Source organism: Mytilus trossulus, chromosome 10, assembly GCF_036588685.1.
Source record: "Mytilus trossulus isolate FHL-02 chromosome 10, PNRI_Mtr1.1.1.hap1, whole genome shotgun sequence".
In the NCBI taxonomy this organism is placed as follows: Eukaryota; Metazoa; Mollusca; class Bivalvia; order Mytilida; family Mytilidae; genus Mytilus; species Mytilus trossulus.
This window is the reverse complement of record NC_086382.1, coordinates 21,983,633-21,998,534: the sequence shown is the minus strand read 5'-3', so window position 1 is coordinate 21,998,534 and position 14,902 is coordinate 21,983,633. Positions and strand designations below refer to the sequence as shown.

The 14,902-nt window shown below is 31.5% G+C and overlaps 2 protein-coding genes across 2 annotated transcripts in view; one reads left to right on the top strand and one right to left on the bottom strand.

Annotated features, from left to right (window-relative positions):
- Positions 1-14,902, top strand: part of LOC134686080 (uncharacterized) — a 379,196-nt gene that overhangs the window by 254,204 nt on the left and 110,090 nt on the right. The gene's annotated exons all lie outside the window — the stretch shown is intronic.
- Positions 10,433-14,893, bottom strand: LOC134686075 (uncharacterized). Its single transcript, XM_063545762.1, has 6 exons — positions 14,686-14,893; positions 12,599-12,653; positions 11,909-12,020; positions 11,587-11,643; positions 10,946-11,038; positions 10,433-10,472 (listed from the first exon to the last, which is right to left on the bottom strand). The coding sequence occupies exons 1-6, from the start codon at positions 14,763-14,765 to the stop codon at positions 10,465-10,467; spliced, it is 405 nt and encodes a 134-aa protein (XP_063401832.1). The 5' UTR covers positions 14,766-14,893; the 3' UTR covers positions 10,433-10,464.

Sequence of the window (14,902 nt, the reverse complement as noted above, 5' to 3'; positions counted from 1 at the left end):
TGAATACTTAATCATGTTAATACTAACAAATATGTAAGTGCCATGTAGAGATGTCTTTTCTCCTTATAGAACAATATCAAGTACATATACATAAATGGTACTATGGTTTATTGCATACAGTGTGTAGCATTTTTGTCTACAAAAGCAGATATTTGCATTTTTTTTCTTCATTTAGTCAAATGAAAAATTAACATGTTAAATGGACAAATGACAAGTATCTATATTTTAAGTTTCTCTTTAAAATAGATTGAAGGAAATTTAACAATATTGTTTTTAACCTGAGATGTTCCTAATTGCTGCAACTATATTAGGTATCATAAATTTTTCAAGGTTTTTTTTTATGAACGGCTGTTTGGTTTTCTAGACCATCAAATTTCCTTACTCTTATGATTCTATGAAATGAAAATTGTGCCAAAAATCAAGTAATATTATCAAAAGTTGTGTTCAACAACATTTGTTCATCCCACATTTATTCAAAAGCAGCGATCATTTCTCATTTGAAATCCATTTAGTTGACCTTGTAATTTATAGTTTGCAAGAGTTGTCTCTCTTTCTGAAAGGTATCTTGTTATGTGTGGCAAATATAAGTTAATTTTAGTACAAAGAATGCTATGTAAGGAAAGTTTGAAATAATAAAATTAATTATTGTATAAAAATATTGTTCCCAGTGTTGTAAAGAATGTTGAAATATTTTCAAAGAAGTAAGATTTTTTTTGTAAAGGGAAATAAGTACACATTGACTTACATTGTTCCTACATTGCTGAAATTTGGACCTGGGAATGTTATTATCAGTATGCACCAAAATCTTTTCCAAAGATCAATATTCCAGCCTTTGCCTTGTGTGTCTTAAAATTTTTCCAAAACTTCCCAGTTGGAATAAAAACTTTAAGTCTTAAGGCATTTGAAAAGTGACTAATGGTGCAGACTGTAAAAAAAATATTAGCTCTATAATTCAAAGTGCTTCTTATCAAGTATAGGATAAAAAGGGAGATAAAAAATTCTGAAAAAGATTTTTGGTGCCTTCTGAGAAATTTTTATAAAAATTTCTTTTGATCAAATTTATTCATAACAGTGATGCATGGTGTCTGTTAATACATTAGTATTAGAGGCACAAAAGGTGAGTTAATACACCTGAACTACAGGGAGGTAACTAGTGCTGGATATAAACGTTGATCGAATATTTGTCATGGATCAGTTAAATGAGGCACCAATTAAGTTTAAATTGAGGAAAGTCAGCTATTTATATTCCCTGATTCCAAAGAGGGATTACATATAGCGGTTTTCAACATTTATGGTGCTTTATTCTTTTTTTTTCTGGAAAGATAACTGTTTTAACTAATATCAACTTGAGCATTATTGCATATCTGTGGATTCATTATAATTAGTTGGATACCAATTTTTCGTGGTTTTTGTTGGTACAGGTTCAAAGAAGTACAAATTTTCTATCAGGTTAATGCACACTTTGGTAGAACCACGAAATTACATATCCACGAAAAAATAAGTACCCACCAAAGTAAATGAATCCAAAGTAATATGAATCTGATGGTAGGAAAGGAACTTTCATTTATTGTTGTATGTCTATTGAATGTATCCAAAATTATTGGAGAAAGCATTTGGATTGTGGAGGCATTTTATAAGCCTTTCCTACCCTCATACTTCCATTTTTAATGTTATATCATTAACAAAAAGAACTGCTTTGTTGGTAGAATAATTGAAAGGTGGAATATTCTTTGGTATAATGTATATCATGACAACGTAATAAATTTCCAAAAGAAAATGCCAAGTTGTAATATATGAAGAATGATTTTTATTTATTTGTTACATGTATTGTTATTTATTTTAAAGGCTTTAATACTATTTTATTTCTGTTGATGTATAGGCTGTAAACTTACATTTGATCTATGAAAGTTTTATTACTACTCAGTCTGTAAATAAAATCTTTCTATACTTTATTTAATACTATTTGACTTTGTTATGTTATAAAAAGAAATAAGAAGATGTACTTTTATTCGATGGATACCAATTTTTGTGGATTTCGTGGGTACAGGTGAACCACGAAATTAAATGTTCAACGAATAGCATATTCTCTATATTTTTGTATGCAGATTTTGCCAAAACCACGAAATTAAATTTCAACGAACATGTAATTTTTCCTCTATCCACGAAAATTGGTACCCATGAAAATAAATAAATCCACAGTAGTTTGAGACTATGAGAGCAAATAAAACAACTCTCTATCCAAGTCACATTGTGTAAGAAGTAATCAATTATAGGTCAAAGTTCGGCCTTCAAGTTGCTTGAATGACAGAATACAACAATATGAAGATGTAGTATGATTGCCCATCAAGTATCCAGCAGAGTATAATGACAAGAATAAAAGCAACTATACCTTCAACAATGAGCAAAATCCAAACCTTATTGTCAGCTTAAAAGAGCCTTTTCTTGTCAAAACGTGTAACAAAACAAACAAAAAATCAATTGTCTGGTTTATTACAAAGCAATTAACAAAATACAAATATCACAGACATGAACCAAAAACAACCACTAAATGACAGACTCCTGATTTGGGGCACAACCAGAATGTGGCTGGGCTTTAAATGCACTTGAGCACTTAACTCTCCCATGAACATTAGAAGACAACCTGTAAAAAAGCATTTGTAAGTGGCTCAACTCAACAGATTGGTACCAAGGACACATGATGAACTAACATAGTATTAGTTAAATGTTGTATAAAGGTTTCATTCAAAAGGATTTATAGTGGTATTGAAAAACCGTTTAACAGTGTGCAGGAAACCATCATTTGACTTCTTACTGGAGTTATTCCCCTTTAATCAAGCATTTTTATTTTACAAAATTAGTGTTTTGCATATTATGTAAATTTATAACTGTAATAGATCAGCAGAAACTGTAGACAGCAAAAAACATCAGAAGTATGAAATTTATAAAATTGCCAATATGACAGACCTTATATTGACTGCTTATCTGGAGTTATTTCCCCTAAATTGTGTTTGAAAAGTTGTACTATAAATTGTGTGATCAGAAAATATCTTTCTAAATGTCAATATGACTGTAACTGTCATCTGATTTCCTTTGTTGTTGTCTTTAATTGACAATTTTTACTAATCTTAGCATGATTGCTGATAACTATGAAAATTTACATTTATAGAGACCATAACATAAAATACTATTATTGTAATATTTACAAAAAAATCATGTACTTGTACTAATGTGACAGAAACCATCAATTTACTCCTTGTAAGAGTTGTTGCCTGTTGATCATTAATTTTTTTTTACAAATTTTTAAATTTGACTTTTTGGCAATTAAGGCTCCTTATTCAGCTAGTCAGGAACCTGATACAGGTTTATTTTATCCACAGTCTATTCCAGCGGAATTTCAGTAACAATGTTGGTCTACTGTCTTCTCTGTACCTATTCTAATGGTTTAACCGTTAATCAATATAGATGCTTATAACATGTTCTAGTCTTTTATAAACTTCTAACTTGCTGTTGGACATAAATATATAATATATATATTAACATAAGAACGTGTGTCCAAGCTTTTCGATAGTACAGGTCACAGGAGAATCGGAAAGTTTTGGTTGACAAACAGAGATTAACTTTAATATTTAAACTTGTTTTGTTACTTACTAGGCTAGTTAATAAAAAAAAATACATTTCTTTTATGGTTTTTGTTTGTTTTTTATTATAAATAGTAATGCTGAAATAAGCTTCTCCCGTTTCAGGCACCCGAACCCCCCTAAAAAAAAAGGCTCAAAAATTTTTCGCCTCGCTCCGATCGGCGAAAAATGCCTCACTTTAACCCTTAAACGTCCCTACCGGTCAATCTGACCGTTAAGCTAAATTTGTGGCGGAGTAGTTTGCATGAAGTTTGGTATCGTTGACAATTTTTGACGTACATATGTGGTTGTGGGCTCAAATTAAAGATCAGTATACCACCAACTTGTTTTTTTGTGTCTGAAACCAACAAAATGCAATGCATTATATCAATTTGCCCTATATTGACAAGAATATTTTTGGGGAAAACTGTTTTATTTTTATTTTTAAATAGAATATTTTCACAAAATTTCACAAGACAAATTGTTGCTGTTTTTTGTTTGAAAATGACAATTTTGACAACTGTGCCGTGATCATTTATAAGAATACTATCAAAACTGTAAGTAAAACCCATACACATACAAAAAAACTGATTCAAAGAGTATCAACACTGAAACAAACTCAAATTACAAGGAATTTTCATGTTTTGTTTTGTCAATTTTTATAGCAAAAGAGATGAGAACATCTAAAATGTGTTAAAAATTGTTAGCCAAGTCGGAATAGCAATAACAAATCTTTGTTTCTTTAGTGTCTGGTTATGAGGATGTTGAATATCGTATCGCTAAGGTATAGAAATAGTGACATATGGACGAAAAAAACGAACATTTCTGAATAACTTTCTTACAAATTTGCTTGAAAAAATAATAATTTTCAAAAACTAGCTTCTTAAGAAAAAGAAGTTGGATTATGTTCTCCCAAAATTAATTTCTAGTCTTACAGAGAAGGTGACTTATATGCTTAAATTTCATAAGATTTGTTAATGGTATCTGTGGCTCAGTGGAAAGATGCACAGTCTTACACCCGGATGATTGCGTGGAGGATGAAAAGCTAAATACCTATATTAAATTCAACTTAACTTAACTTTACTTTCAATTTCAATAAAGACAACTGAAATACATGATTACATCAGAAACAAAAAATTTACCCCCCCCCCCTTTTCTCCCCTCTCTCTGTTTTTGTTACATTCTTAGCCTGGGCACTCAATAATACCAGATTTTTATTCAATATTTACTCAAAATTCTTTCCTAAAGACTCATTCTGTAAGCAGTTATGAATAGTACATCTTTAACATAAACTTGGGCCATTTATTTGACTATGACAAAAATTCTCAAAAAATCCACTATTTTTCGGAGTTTCGAGTCTTGATATTTCTACCAATCAGAGAGGTTTTGCATCTTTCTGTATAAAATTTTCACCGATAACGTTTCCGAAAGTCTTCATGCATTAATTTAACACTAAAACTATGTTCTATTTTTGTCACTAAACGTCTGTAAAACCGCTTTCCGCTTGAATTGTACATTTTTGTCACTTTAATTCAGAATGTCACGTGACTTTTGAGAGATATCACGTGACCAAAGTAAGAATTATTTTCCTTAAATCAAGTTTTCCTGAAACCTTGGTCAATTATCTATCAGATGAGTCTAACTTGTCCTTTGAGTGAGCTTTTTATCGAAATGTGCAATTGATTGAAAACAGATACCCTTTATTCGGGAAGAAAAGGTAAAAAACCTTGAATGTTAAAGGGTTAAAGACCCATGCGCTACGGCCTTGACAGATTTGTTTACGTAACGATTGCATGATATGCAATCAAAACCTTATGAGACTGACTTGATATCTAAATGATCCAAGCCTTATCACTATCTTTTATTATAAACAAAATATAGTGCATTGATCAAAACATTCTATACATCCTTTCCATGAACATTTCAAAAAATTTATGGGTGGAATATATGCTCAGATATTCAAAGCACACAATAATGATACATGCACTTGTCTTGAAAATTACGTAACTCTTGCAAGGTGCAGGAATCTAATATCTATTCTAAAAATTGAATGATGTCATTGTTAACATCATCTTTAAAAGTTTGGGGTTATCTTCCTTTGTCTTAAGTTGCTGTTAAATCAACTACAACCAATCAATAATTTATTTTACTTCCAACTGATAAATGAAGCAATCTTTACCTGAACGTCCTGTGCTTTCAAGCGCTTTGATTAAAACAATGTGTTGAATTTAGAATTCAAGCTATCCATAAGGCTAAGGCTGGTACCTGGTTAACTAGTCATTTTCGAGCCTTTTATAGCCTGCTGTTCGGTGTGAGCCAAGGCTCCGTGCTGAAGATCGAACTTTGACCTATGAAGGTTTACTTTTACAAATTGTGACTTGGAAGGAAAGTTGTCTCATCAGCACCCAAACCACAACTTCTTATATCTATATAAAACGGGAAAGATGATACCTATGGAAGAATTGGGTTAAGTTTCAAAGATTTGGACAGTTCTCTAGTATAGGTCACCGCCAATCAAATTTTGGCTGATTATACTAAAATGACATGAATAATCACTATGTTGATGTGGAGCAGGTCTGTTTGTAATAATTATTGTCTGACTTATATAAATGTGTCTCTGGCATTTCAAGTGTTCGTTTTGATGTGTTATGTTGGTTTCATTAAGTTTAATTGAGTTGAGTACTTTTTCTGAGCAGGATTTTATTGAGTATTGGGTTGTTATCCTAAACAGATCTATGTTAAAATATATAATTGTATTTATTTTAAAAGTCAATGCAGTTAGTCTGGAGGTGTCATAGAATTCATTCTCATATTGAAAAAAAACTATGCTCATGAAGAACGATGTTTATTTGTAGAAAAAGTAGTGCCATATAAAGTAAACTGTGTGCATACGTACGGAAAGTATGTTTATATATGTATATTGAAAAAAATATGTGCATATATAGAAAAGTGTATGCATATATTGAAAAATGTATGCATGGTTAGAAAAAGTGTGCATATATCATATGGAAAAGCTAGTATGTGCATATATCATATGTGAAAGTATGTACATATATATTATAAACATGTTCACATCAGGCAGCTACCAGTGTTCCATATTACCGCTGAGAAAACCTCAATTGTTATAATAAACTAAAGCAGGTTTTGTTATTAATGTGGTCAACTTGTTCAGATATTGTCTTATTTCCTATATTAAAAAGCTTTAAAAGTCACTAAGTTATATAAGTCTATATATTTTTATTTTAAATTTTACATTCAAATATTAATAATTTTTGCCCATCGACAATCCAAAGGCGGTCTTTATACCAGGCGATTGATGTTGGTTTTTCTATTTTATTAGTTGCGTCAAATAAGCATCTCTTAAATTTGAGATTATTATCTAACAAATGAATAGCTGGATGTAATTCATCGGTCACAATGACAGTTTCCTCTGCTGGACAAAGAGTTAGGCCTCCATTTTGAAAAGTCCTTGACGGATTAATTCCAAAAATCCCTTTGAATAGTTTCTTTTTCTCTGTTTCTAAATCCACACAGACAACTTTCTTCTTGTTGATGAGAAACAGCGAATTCGACTTTGTAAGTTTTACCCCAAGAACATGTTGGTACGGAACGAAAAGAGATACTTCCATAATTTCTTCTAATTTTATACCTGTCTTACAAAATATCACAATGTTATAATCACTTGATTTACTAGTAAATGTTATCACCTCTTCGCCTTTTTCAGTCTGTCCCTTCATCACAACTATCGCAAGTTTGTCTTCCGAGACATCCAACCAAAGTGGTGTATAAGGATGTACACCGGCGAATTTAATAGTGTGTCCATCTTGAAATCTCCTTGTTATATATTGATTTGCTTTATTTAAAAGAAGTAACGATGTATCATGCATCATAGTGAAGTCATCAACATTGTCCTGAATTTTCATTGCAGATTCTTTTTTCTGGTCTAGCTGATACAGCCGATTTCCTACTTGTATCCATACTATGTCCTCTGATACCGGAATGATTTTTGTTATCTGGTGTTTTAAGCCGCATAGCTCCAGAGTTATTGGAAATTCGTTTTCAACATCATCTGAGGAAAAATCGAAGTCGGAGTTAGAACCGCTAACATTATTTTCACTTGCATTATTGGTTTGTCTATGCCATCGATGCGATTCACTTTTAGTTACAACTAAATCATCATTTTGACAAATAAGAGTGCTATTTTCATTTGATTCAGTAACAAACTGTCCTCCTTTTCTCAGTTCATCTAGCTTCAGTGGTATATACGTTATACCTACTTCGTCAGAAATCATTTTCACGCATCTTGACATTTTTGTACATTGTTGCAACGAAGTATAATTATTAACTATCTCGTCAGAGCCGGTTGAGCCTTTTTCGATGACTTCATTTGTTTCAGATGTCAAACTTTGGCATTTCCTTATTTGCTCTTTAATCTTCAATAGAGAATTCCGTTTACCCTCAAACAGTCCAGGAAGCATTCTGAGCGAGGCGGTCTCTTTTTCATCTATTCTTTCCTTCAACTTTATGTTGCTGTCTGTAATATCATTTCGAATATTCATTTCTTCCTTGTTTTGTACTCCTAGTTTTCTATCGACTTCGGAAATTACCTCTTCAAAGTGAGTTGTCAACTTCGGTAAGTCCTCCTTTAAAGTTGTTTTTAATCTAGATTCTAACTTTGAAGATTTTTTACCGAACCAAGTTTTGATAGTTTATGACCATTGTGGGTTTCCACATTACATGTAACACATATAATATCCTCACAGTCCAAACAGAACAATTGCAGAACCTCTATGGGGTGTTCAATGCAAAACACATTACGGTCCGCCATTTTTGCACTTTATAATGTATTGCATTTATACAGTTATTCATATACTAGATTGAAATCAATAATCGTTTTTTGTTTAAATTCTACTCACTTATTTATATTTTTTTAATTAAAAAAAGCACTTATTGTACAGTCATTCATTCGCACATACAGAAGTTATTTAATAGATCTTTCAGACAAAATGTGTGTTTAACTTGATCATCAATACTAATAGCAATGAATATGAATATTATTTCAATCATGACTTGTGTATTGTATGCTGTTTTACGTGTGCAAAGTTTTAAACTCACCTTATTGACACCGTGATGGTAAATCAAAGTACTGAAGTACTGAACATCGGATGACCGAGTTCTTGTGGATGGTCCGTCAAGTACTTGTCTCAGATAAAAAAAAATCACATCTCTATACCTGAAAGTGAGGTTAATATACAGATATAATTTTCGTGCGTGGATGATAAATAAATGACAGGGAATTCATTCTCACCGTAATGACTTTTCTATTGTAGTGATACAAATCAGTATACTCTGGTTTATTGTTATATATGATATTAATACATATAGTTACATTTATACATAATTTTGATGCCATTGTTTATCATTTTATCATACTTATATAATAGTTCTTGAAAAACTGTTCATTATCGTGATATATGGACTGCCCACAGGACATTATCGCTGTCGCAGTCAATACTGCTGTCCTGCGGGCAGTCCATGTATCACGATAATGAACAGTTTTTCAAGAACTAATATTTTTATTTCATTGAGAAACCATATTTTGGAAAATTCTCATAAATTCAAAACGCCTAAACGAACTCGAGACGTTGTACGATTTCTATGACAAAGAGTGAAGACCAGTCGTAGTAATACTGCCATTCATTTTAGTGCAACTTTTCAATATATAAATACTTAACCAAGTTATCTTTAATTTTATAATTAACGAAACAATATAATAAACAATTCAACAACTTAATTTTAATGTAATTTTGAAAACAGGAACATGTTTTATAAAAGGTACATCTCTCTAAACAGAGAAACCACGCCCCTACCGGTCATTAACAGAGAAACCACGCCCCAACTGTCATTATCAGACGGAAACCACGCCCCCAATCATTATCAGACGGAAACCACGCCCCTAATCATTATCAGACTGAAACCACGCCCCACCGGTCATTAGCATGTTAAAGTTCGTTAACGACCGGTTTTCTGGTCCGTTTTGTTCTCTTAATGACCGATGGAATTTATTACTGATGATTAATGAAAGTCATGTGACCCCTTTTTAATCCAATAAGAAAATCTTATTCTCAACCGATATCAAATAATATATTAATGATAGTGCAGTGCAAGTACAAAAATGTTTAATCATTCATGAAGAGTTATCGTTCCTTGAGATTGCGAACATTCTTGAGATATTCTTCCGCATGCGCGTGCATAGATATTATTGATTTTTAATTCATATAAAATTGAGAATAGAAATGGGGAATGTATCAAAGAGACAACAACCCGACCATAGAAAAAAATCAACAGCAGAAGGTCACCAACAGGTCTTCAATGTAACGAGAAATTCCCGCACCCGGAGGCGTCCTTCAACTGGCCTCTAAACAAATATATACTAGTTCAGTGATAATGAACGCCATACTAATTTCCAAATTGTACACAAGAAACTCAAATTAAATAAAACGTTACAAGACTTACAAAGACCAGATGCTTCTGTCTTGGGACAGGCGCAAAAATGCGTCGGGGTTAAATATTATGTTTATGAGAGCTTAACCCTCCCCGTATACCTCTAGCCAATGTAGAAAAGTAAAGGCATAACAATACGCATAACAATACGCACATTTAAGATTAAATTCAAGAGAAGTCCGAGTCTGATATCATTTTACCTTGGCATGAAAAAGTTCAAGACCTAATCAAGTGATACAGAGTTTATTATCAAATCATAAAAAACAAATACACAAAGAAGAAAAAAGAAAAAAGAAAAAAGAAAAAAGATGAAAATCATCACTGTCATATATAGCCATCTTCGTCATTGATCTGAAAGAGTAAAAACAAAAAAGATATTCAATGTCAAATATACATCAAAACGCAGAAATAAAATGCAACAAAAAAAAATCAGTATTCACAATGTGTTATCACAGATGATAAATTTCTTTTGGTTAAACTGATAGATTTTTAATCAAATTTAAGTTTAGGAAAAAGTTCCTTTTATGAGAGTTAAGTTTCGCAAAACATTAGTTTTGGTTGATTGATCACTACTTGCCTAACGTTCAGTGGCAATAGTTTCAAGTATATTCAGGACGAGTACAAGTTTGTTCATTAACGCAGATGAAGGGAATATTGGACTGCCATTGGAAAAACAGGGACGGATGATCTGAGAATAGACCAGTTATTGTGATTTGTTATATGTTGTTCTTGATCTTGGTAGGTTTACGGTGATACATCCAGGGATATTAATTAATGTTGAAATTATATCCCTATATTTAAAACTTATTTTTAATTAAACCTACCATAGCCTTTTATAAGCATCTGAATATTTCTCATAATGTCGTCCCAGTTTTCTTCATTGAGGTAAAAGAAGCTTGTTACATATCCCTCTAACTCTAAAAATATAAATATAAAATTTAAGCAAATAAGAAAACTTATAAATTAACATACAGTTGATTATATAAGCATATTGAATTATTTTTCTATGTTCTCTTTCTTCATACCTGCTTACTATTAATTGATATGTCGAGATTCTTATTGTATTCGAAAGCATGATATTTTCTTCATTATTATCATTATCTCATTCCTTTATATGTTTGTTTCTTTGGAGTCCGTTATTTTAATTGACAAACAACAATTGCCAGGCACTTTATCTGCTTTATCATATTTGATTTCCATAAAAAAATACAAAAAAGAAAATAATAAACAAAAAGCTTTACGTATATAACTCCCAATTTTGTGGTTTAACATACAAATGTAATTGTACGAATATAATGCTCTGTTTTTATCAATTATATAAGATTTAATGGGGATATAAAAGCTTTGATCGTATGTTTATTATGGAGCGCTTAAGGAATCCGTGTTTCATACAAAATGTGCTATATGCTTCAGCCAACGCTTTTATACGCTATTAAAAAAATCCTTTAAATCTTAAATAACATACCTTCAATATCTAGGTCTTCAATATTGTTGGTACTATGGTCAAAACTATCCTGGAATTCTGAATAAGAGATAATGTGGAAAGGTTGAGCTATAGAGCAACAATTTTGGTATTATTTTATGATTTATAGTGTTTCATGTCACCTCATAAAAGTTTACAAACTAGCTAGCACAACATTTATTAGATTTACCAAGGTTCAAAATTTCAGACATTTTATTTCATTGCAGCTGGTGTAAGGTACCGTCACATTTTTTCTCAATATAATCATTGCAAACTTAAATACATGCGATGAAATTATCAAAATGTTATATCAATATATATTTACCATCATTGCATCTTCCCCATAATAGCCAGAGCACAGCACAAACGATTAACACGAAAACCATGGAAACTTTATAAAATTGATTCCATGATACAATTCCAAACCTTGGAGAATCCTACAACGCAAAAAAAGGAAAATATTAGTGATTACGATTATAACACAATGTCGACCGCTGTACCCTATTGTTCACTTTTTACCTTTTATGTCAGTTTGTTTTATTCACACATTCATGCGACTGTCATACAAGTCAGAGGTTTAACTAGCGATAAAACCAGGTTTAGTTCACAATTTTCTACAAAGAAAATGTCTGTACCATGTCAGGATTATTATTATCCATTCGTTTGATGTGTTTGGGATTTTGATTTTTCAATTAGATTACGGATTTTCTGTTTGAATTGTCCCTCGAATTTCGGTATTTTTTTCTATTTTACTCTTTACAGGACTGAGGTCAATGGTTTTCAAGCAAACTGTACCTCTAGTTTTAAATCAATATTTTTGTTTTTCTTGAAGTCGAGAAAAAGACATGGGACTCTATCTGGAGAATAACTTAGACTTAAATTCAGGCTTTACTGAACTCGATCTTGATTGTTCACCTCTATGTTTTCGAGATGAAAAGTTTCGACAAGTAAACGTGTCGTAATAACTCTGAGTTTTTATAAGCTTGACCAGTATTTTTCAATGATTTTTTTTTACCTCAGGATCACTAAATTCCAATTCAGTAGGATCAAATACAAATTCTAGTTCTTTTCTGAAATAAAAAAAAAAATATATATATTATATATATATATCGTGTTTCTAACTAAGTTTTCAAGGCTGCTTTTAGTTATTCGGATCGTTATTTATGTGTTCATGATCAACATTGACTGTTTAACTTTAGTGGCTAGACATATATGTATAAATACGGGCAGAATCAATTTGCGCCAATTGCAGGTTTGAAAAGGTATCAATTGCGCCACTCTCTTTTATTTTGATGGTATTAATTGCGCCAAGAAATGAAATGAAATTGCGCCACATTTACCTGTTAATATTTATTACCTATATCATACCTGTACATGTTTTACCTATATCAATACAAGACAGTCACATACTTTATGAAAGTCTCGCCACTTGTTACATATAAAATATACAGCTTTTTAAAACACAAGATTACAACAAGAGCCACTCTATAAAGAGTTTTAAGAGACTATAAAACATTTTTTCTTAAAATTATAATACAAATACAAGTCAACTATCACGAGTATAAAATACGTTTTCGTTATTTTCACAGCAGATGTTGGCAGTATGCAATACCACATTTTCATTTGTAAAAAGAAATATAATTATTTCATTATCAGTCTCCAGAAATTAGAACGTCAAGTTTTGAGATCTGCGAGCATAAGAAAAGCAACCATTATATGTTTTCAGAGCTACCTTCAAAAAAATAAATTCAGAGATCTTCAAAATTGAAGAAGAAAATTTAGAAGAAAAAAAATTAAAACATGTGCCTCAGTTTATGTATATTGAGAGAAGAAAAATGCGTCAATTTCAGAATATTGGAAGATATTGGTGTTGTTACAAACAAAGATGATGACTTTGTATTGTGTAACGATCCACAAAGCGGGACAATTTTATCAGGATGCGAGGCTATTTTCTGTCTACAATGTCAGAGGAATTTTTTGCTGATGGTATCTAGTCAATCATTTAGTTGTTACATAAAAATGAATAAAATTGGCGCAGTTAGAGGATTATTTTATTGGCGCAAATGATACCTATAGTTTTGAAAATAAGGTGGCGCAAAAGAAGTATTGGCGCAATTAAGTTGTGGCGCAAAGGAGTTACTTTTTGGCGCAAAAAGATATCGCCCATAAAGGGCACCTTCAAAAAAATAAATTCAGAGATCTTCAAAATTGAAGAAGAAAATTTAGAAGAAAAAAAATTAAAACATGTGCCTCAGTTTATGTATATTGAGAAAAGAAAAATGCGTCAATTTCAGAATATTGGAAGATATTGGTGTTGTTACAAACAAAGATGATGACTTTGTATTGTGTAACGATCCACAAAGCGGGATAATTTTATCAGGATGCGAGGCTATTTTCTGTCTACAATGTCAGAGGAATTTTTTGCTGATGGTATCTAGTCAATCATTTAGTTGTTACATAAAAATAAATAAAATTGGCGCAGTTAGAGGATTATTTTATTGGCGCAAATGATACCTATAGTTTTGAAAATTAGGTGGCGCAAAAGAAGTATTGGCGCAATTAAGTTGTGGCGCAAAGGAGTTACTTTTTGGCGCAAAAAGATATCGCCCATAAATACATTCTCATTTTGTTTAATTTGGTGACAAGAGAAGTTATAACAATGACAATGCAGGTGTAGTGCTTTAACAACTGATTCAAAAGTAACTCAGCGAAAGTTAAAAATTACTTGGTATATGAATACCTAATTACAACACAAGTGTTCTAATCAGTTATATCGTTTTCAAAATTTCTCGTATTTGCTTGAAAAGTTAAAACATTTTGGAAAAAAATGAATTGTTTTTCCTCTTCTTGATAAGTAACCAACATCAAATGTAATAACTTGCATTGATAATAATCGTATATTTTAGGGGATTTCATTCCTATCATTGAATTTTAATTCATCTCTATAAAAATGATAGCATACTGTGATTTTTTTTCAGTTTATCAACTTATGATGGTATCTAAAAGTTTTTTAATTGTAAATTCATCTAACTATAATACTATTCTAAATCCAGACAGCTTTTACTATGATAAAAAAAAAAAGGCTAATTAAGTGATACTTACAGTTCTACAGTAGGATTATCTACAGACCACGGTTGAACGAGGAACATAGTAACAAGACTAACTAACAAAATAACAGCCATACTAGCGAATGGTATACAACGATTAGTAAACAAATGCTTCTTCCACTTTTCGTCAAGGCTTGAGCGATAGTGGTAGCTAATGGTTTTACGTAACGTCACAATTCTCCCGTAAAGACAACCAACGGCATGCGCAACGA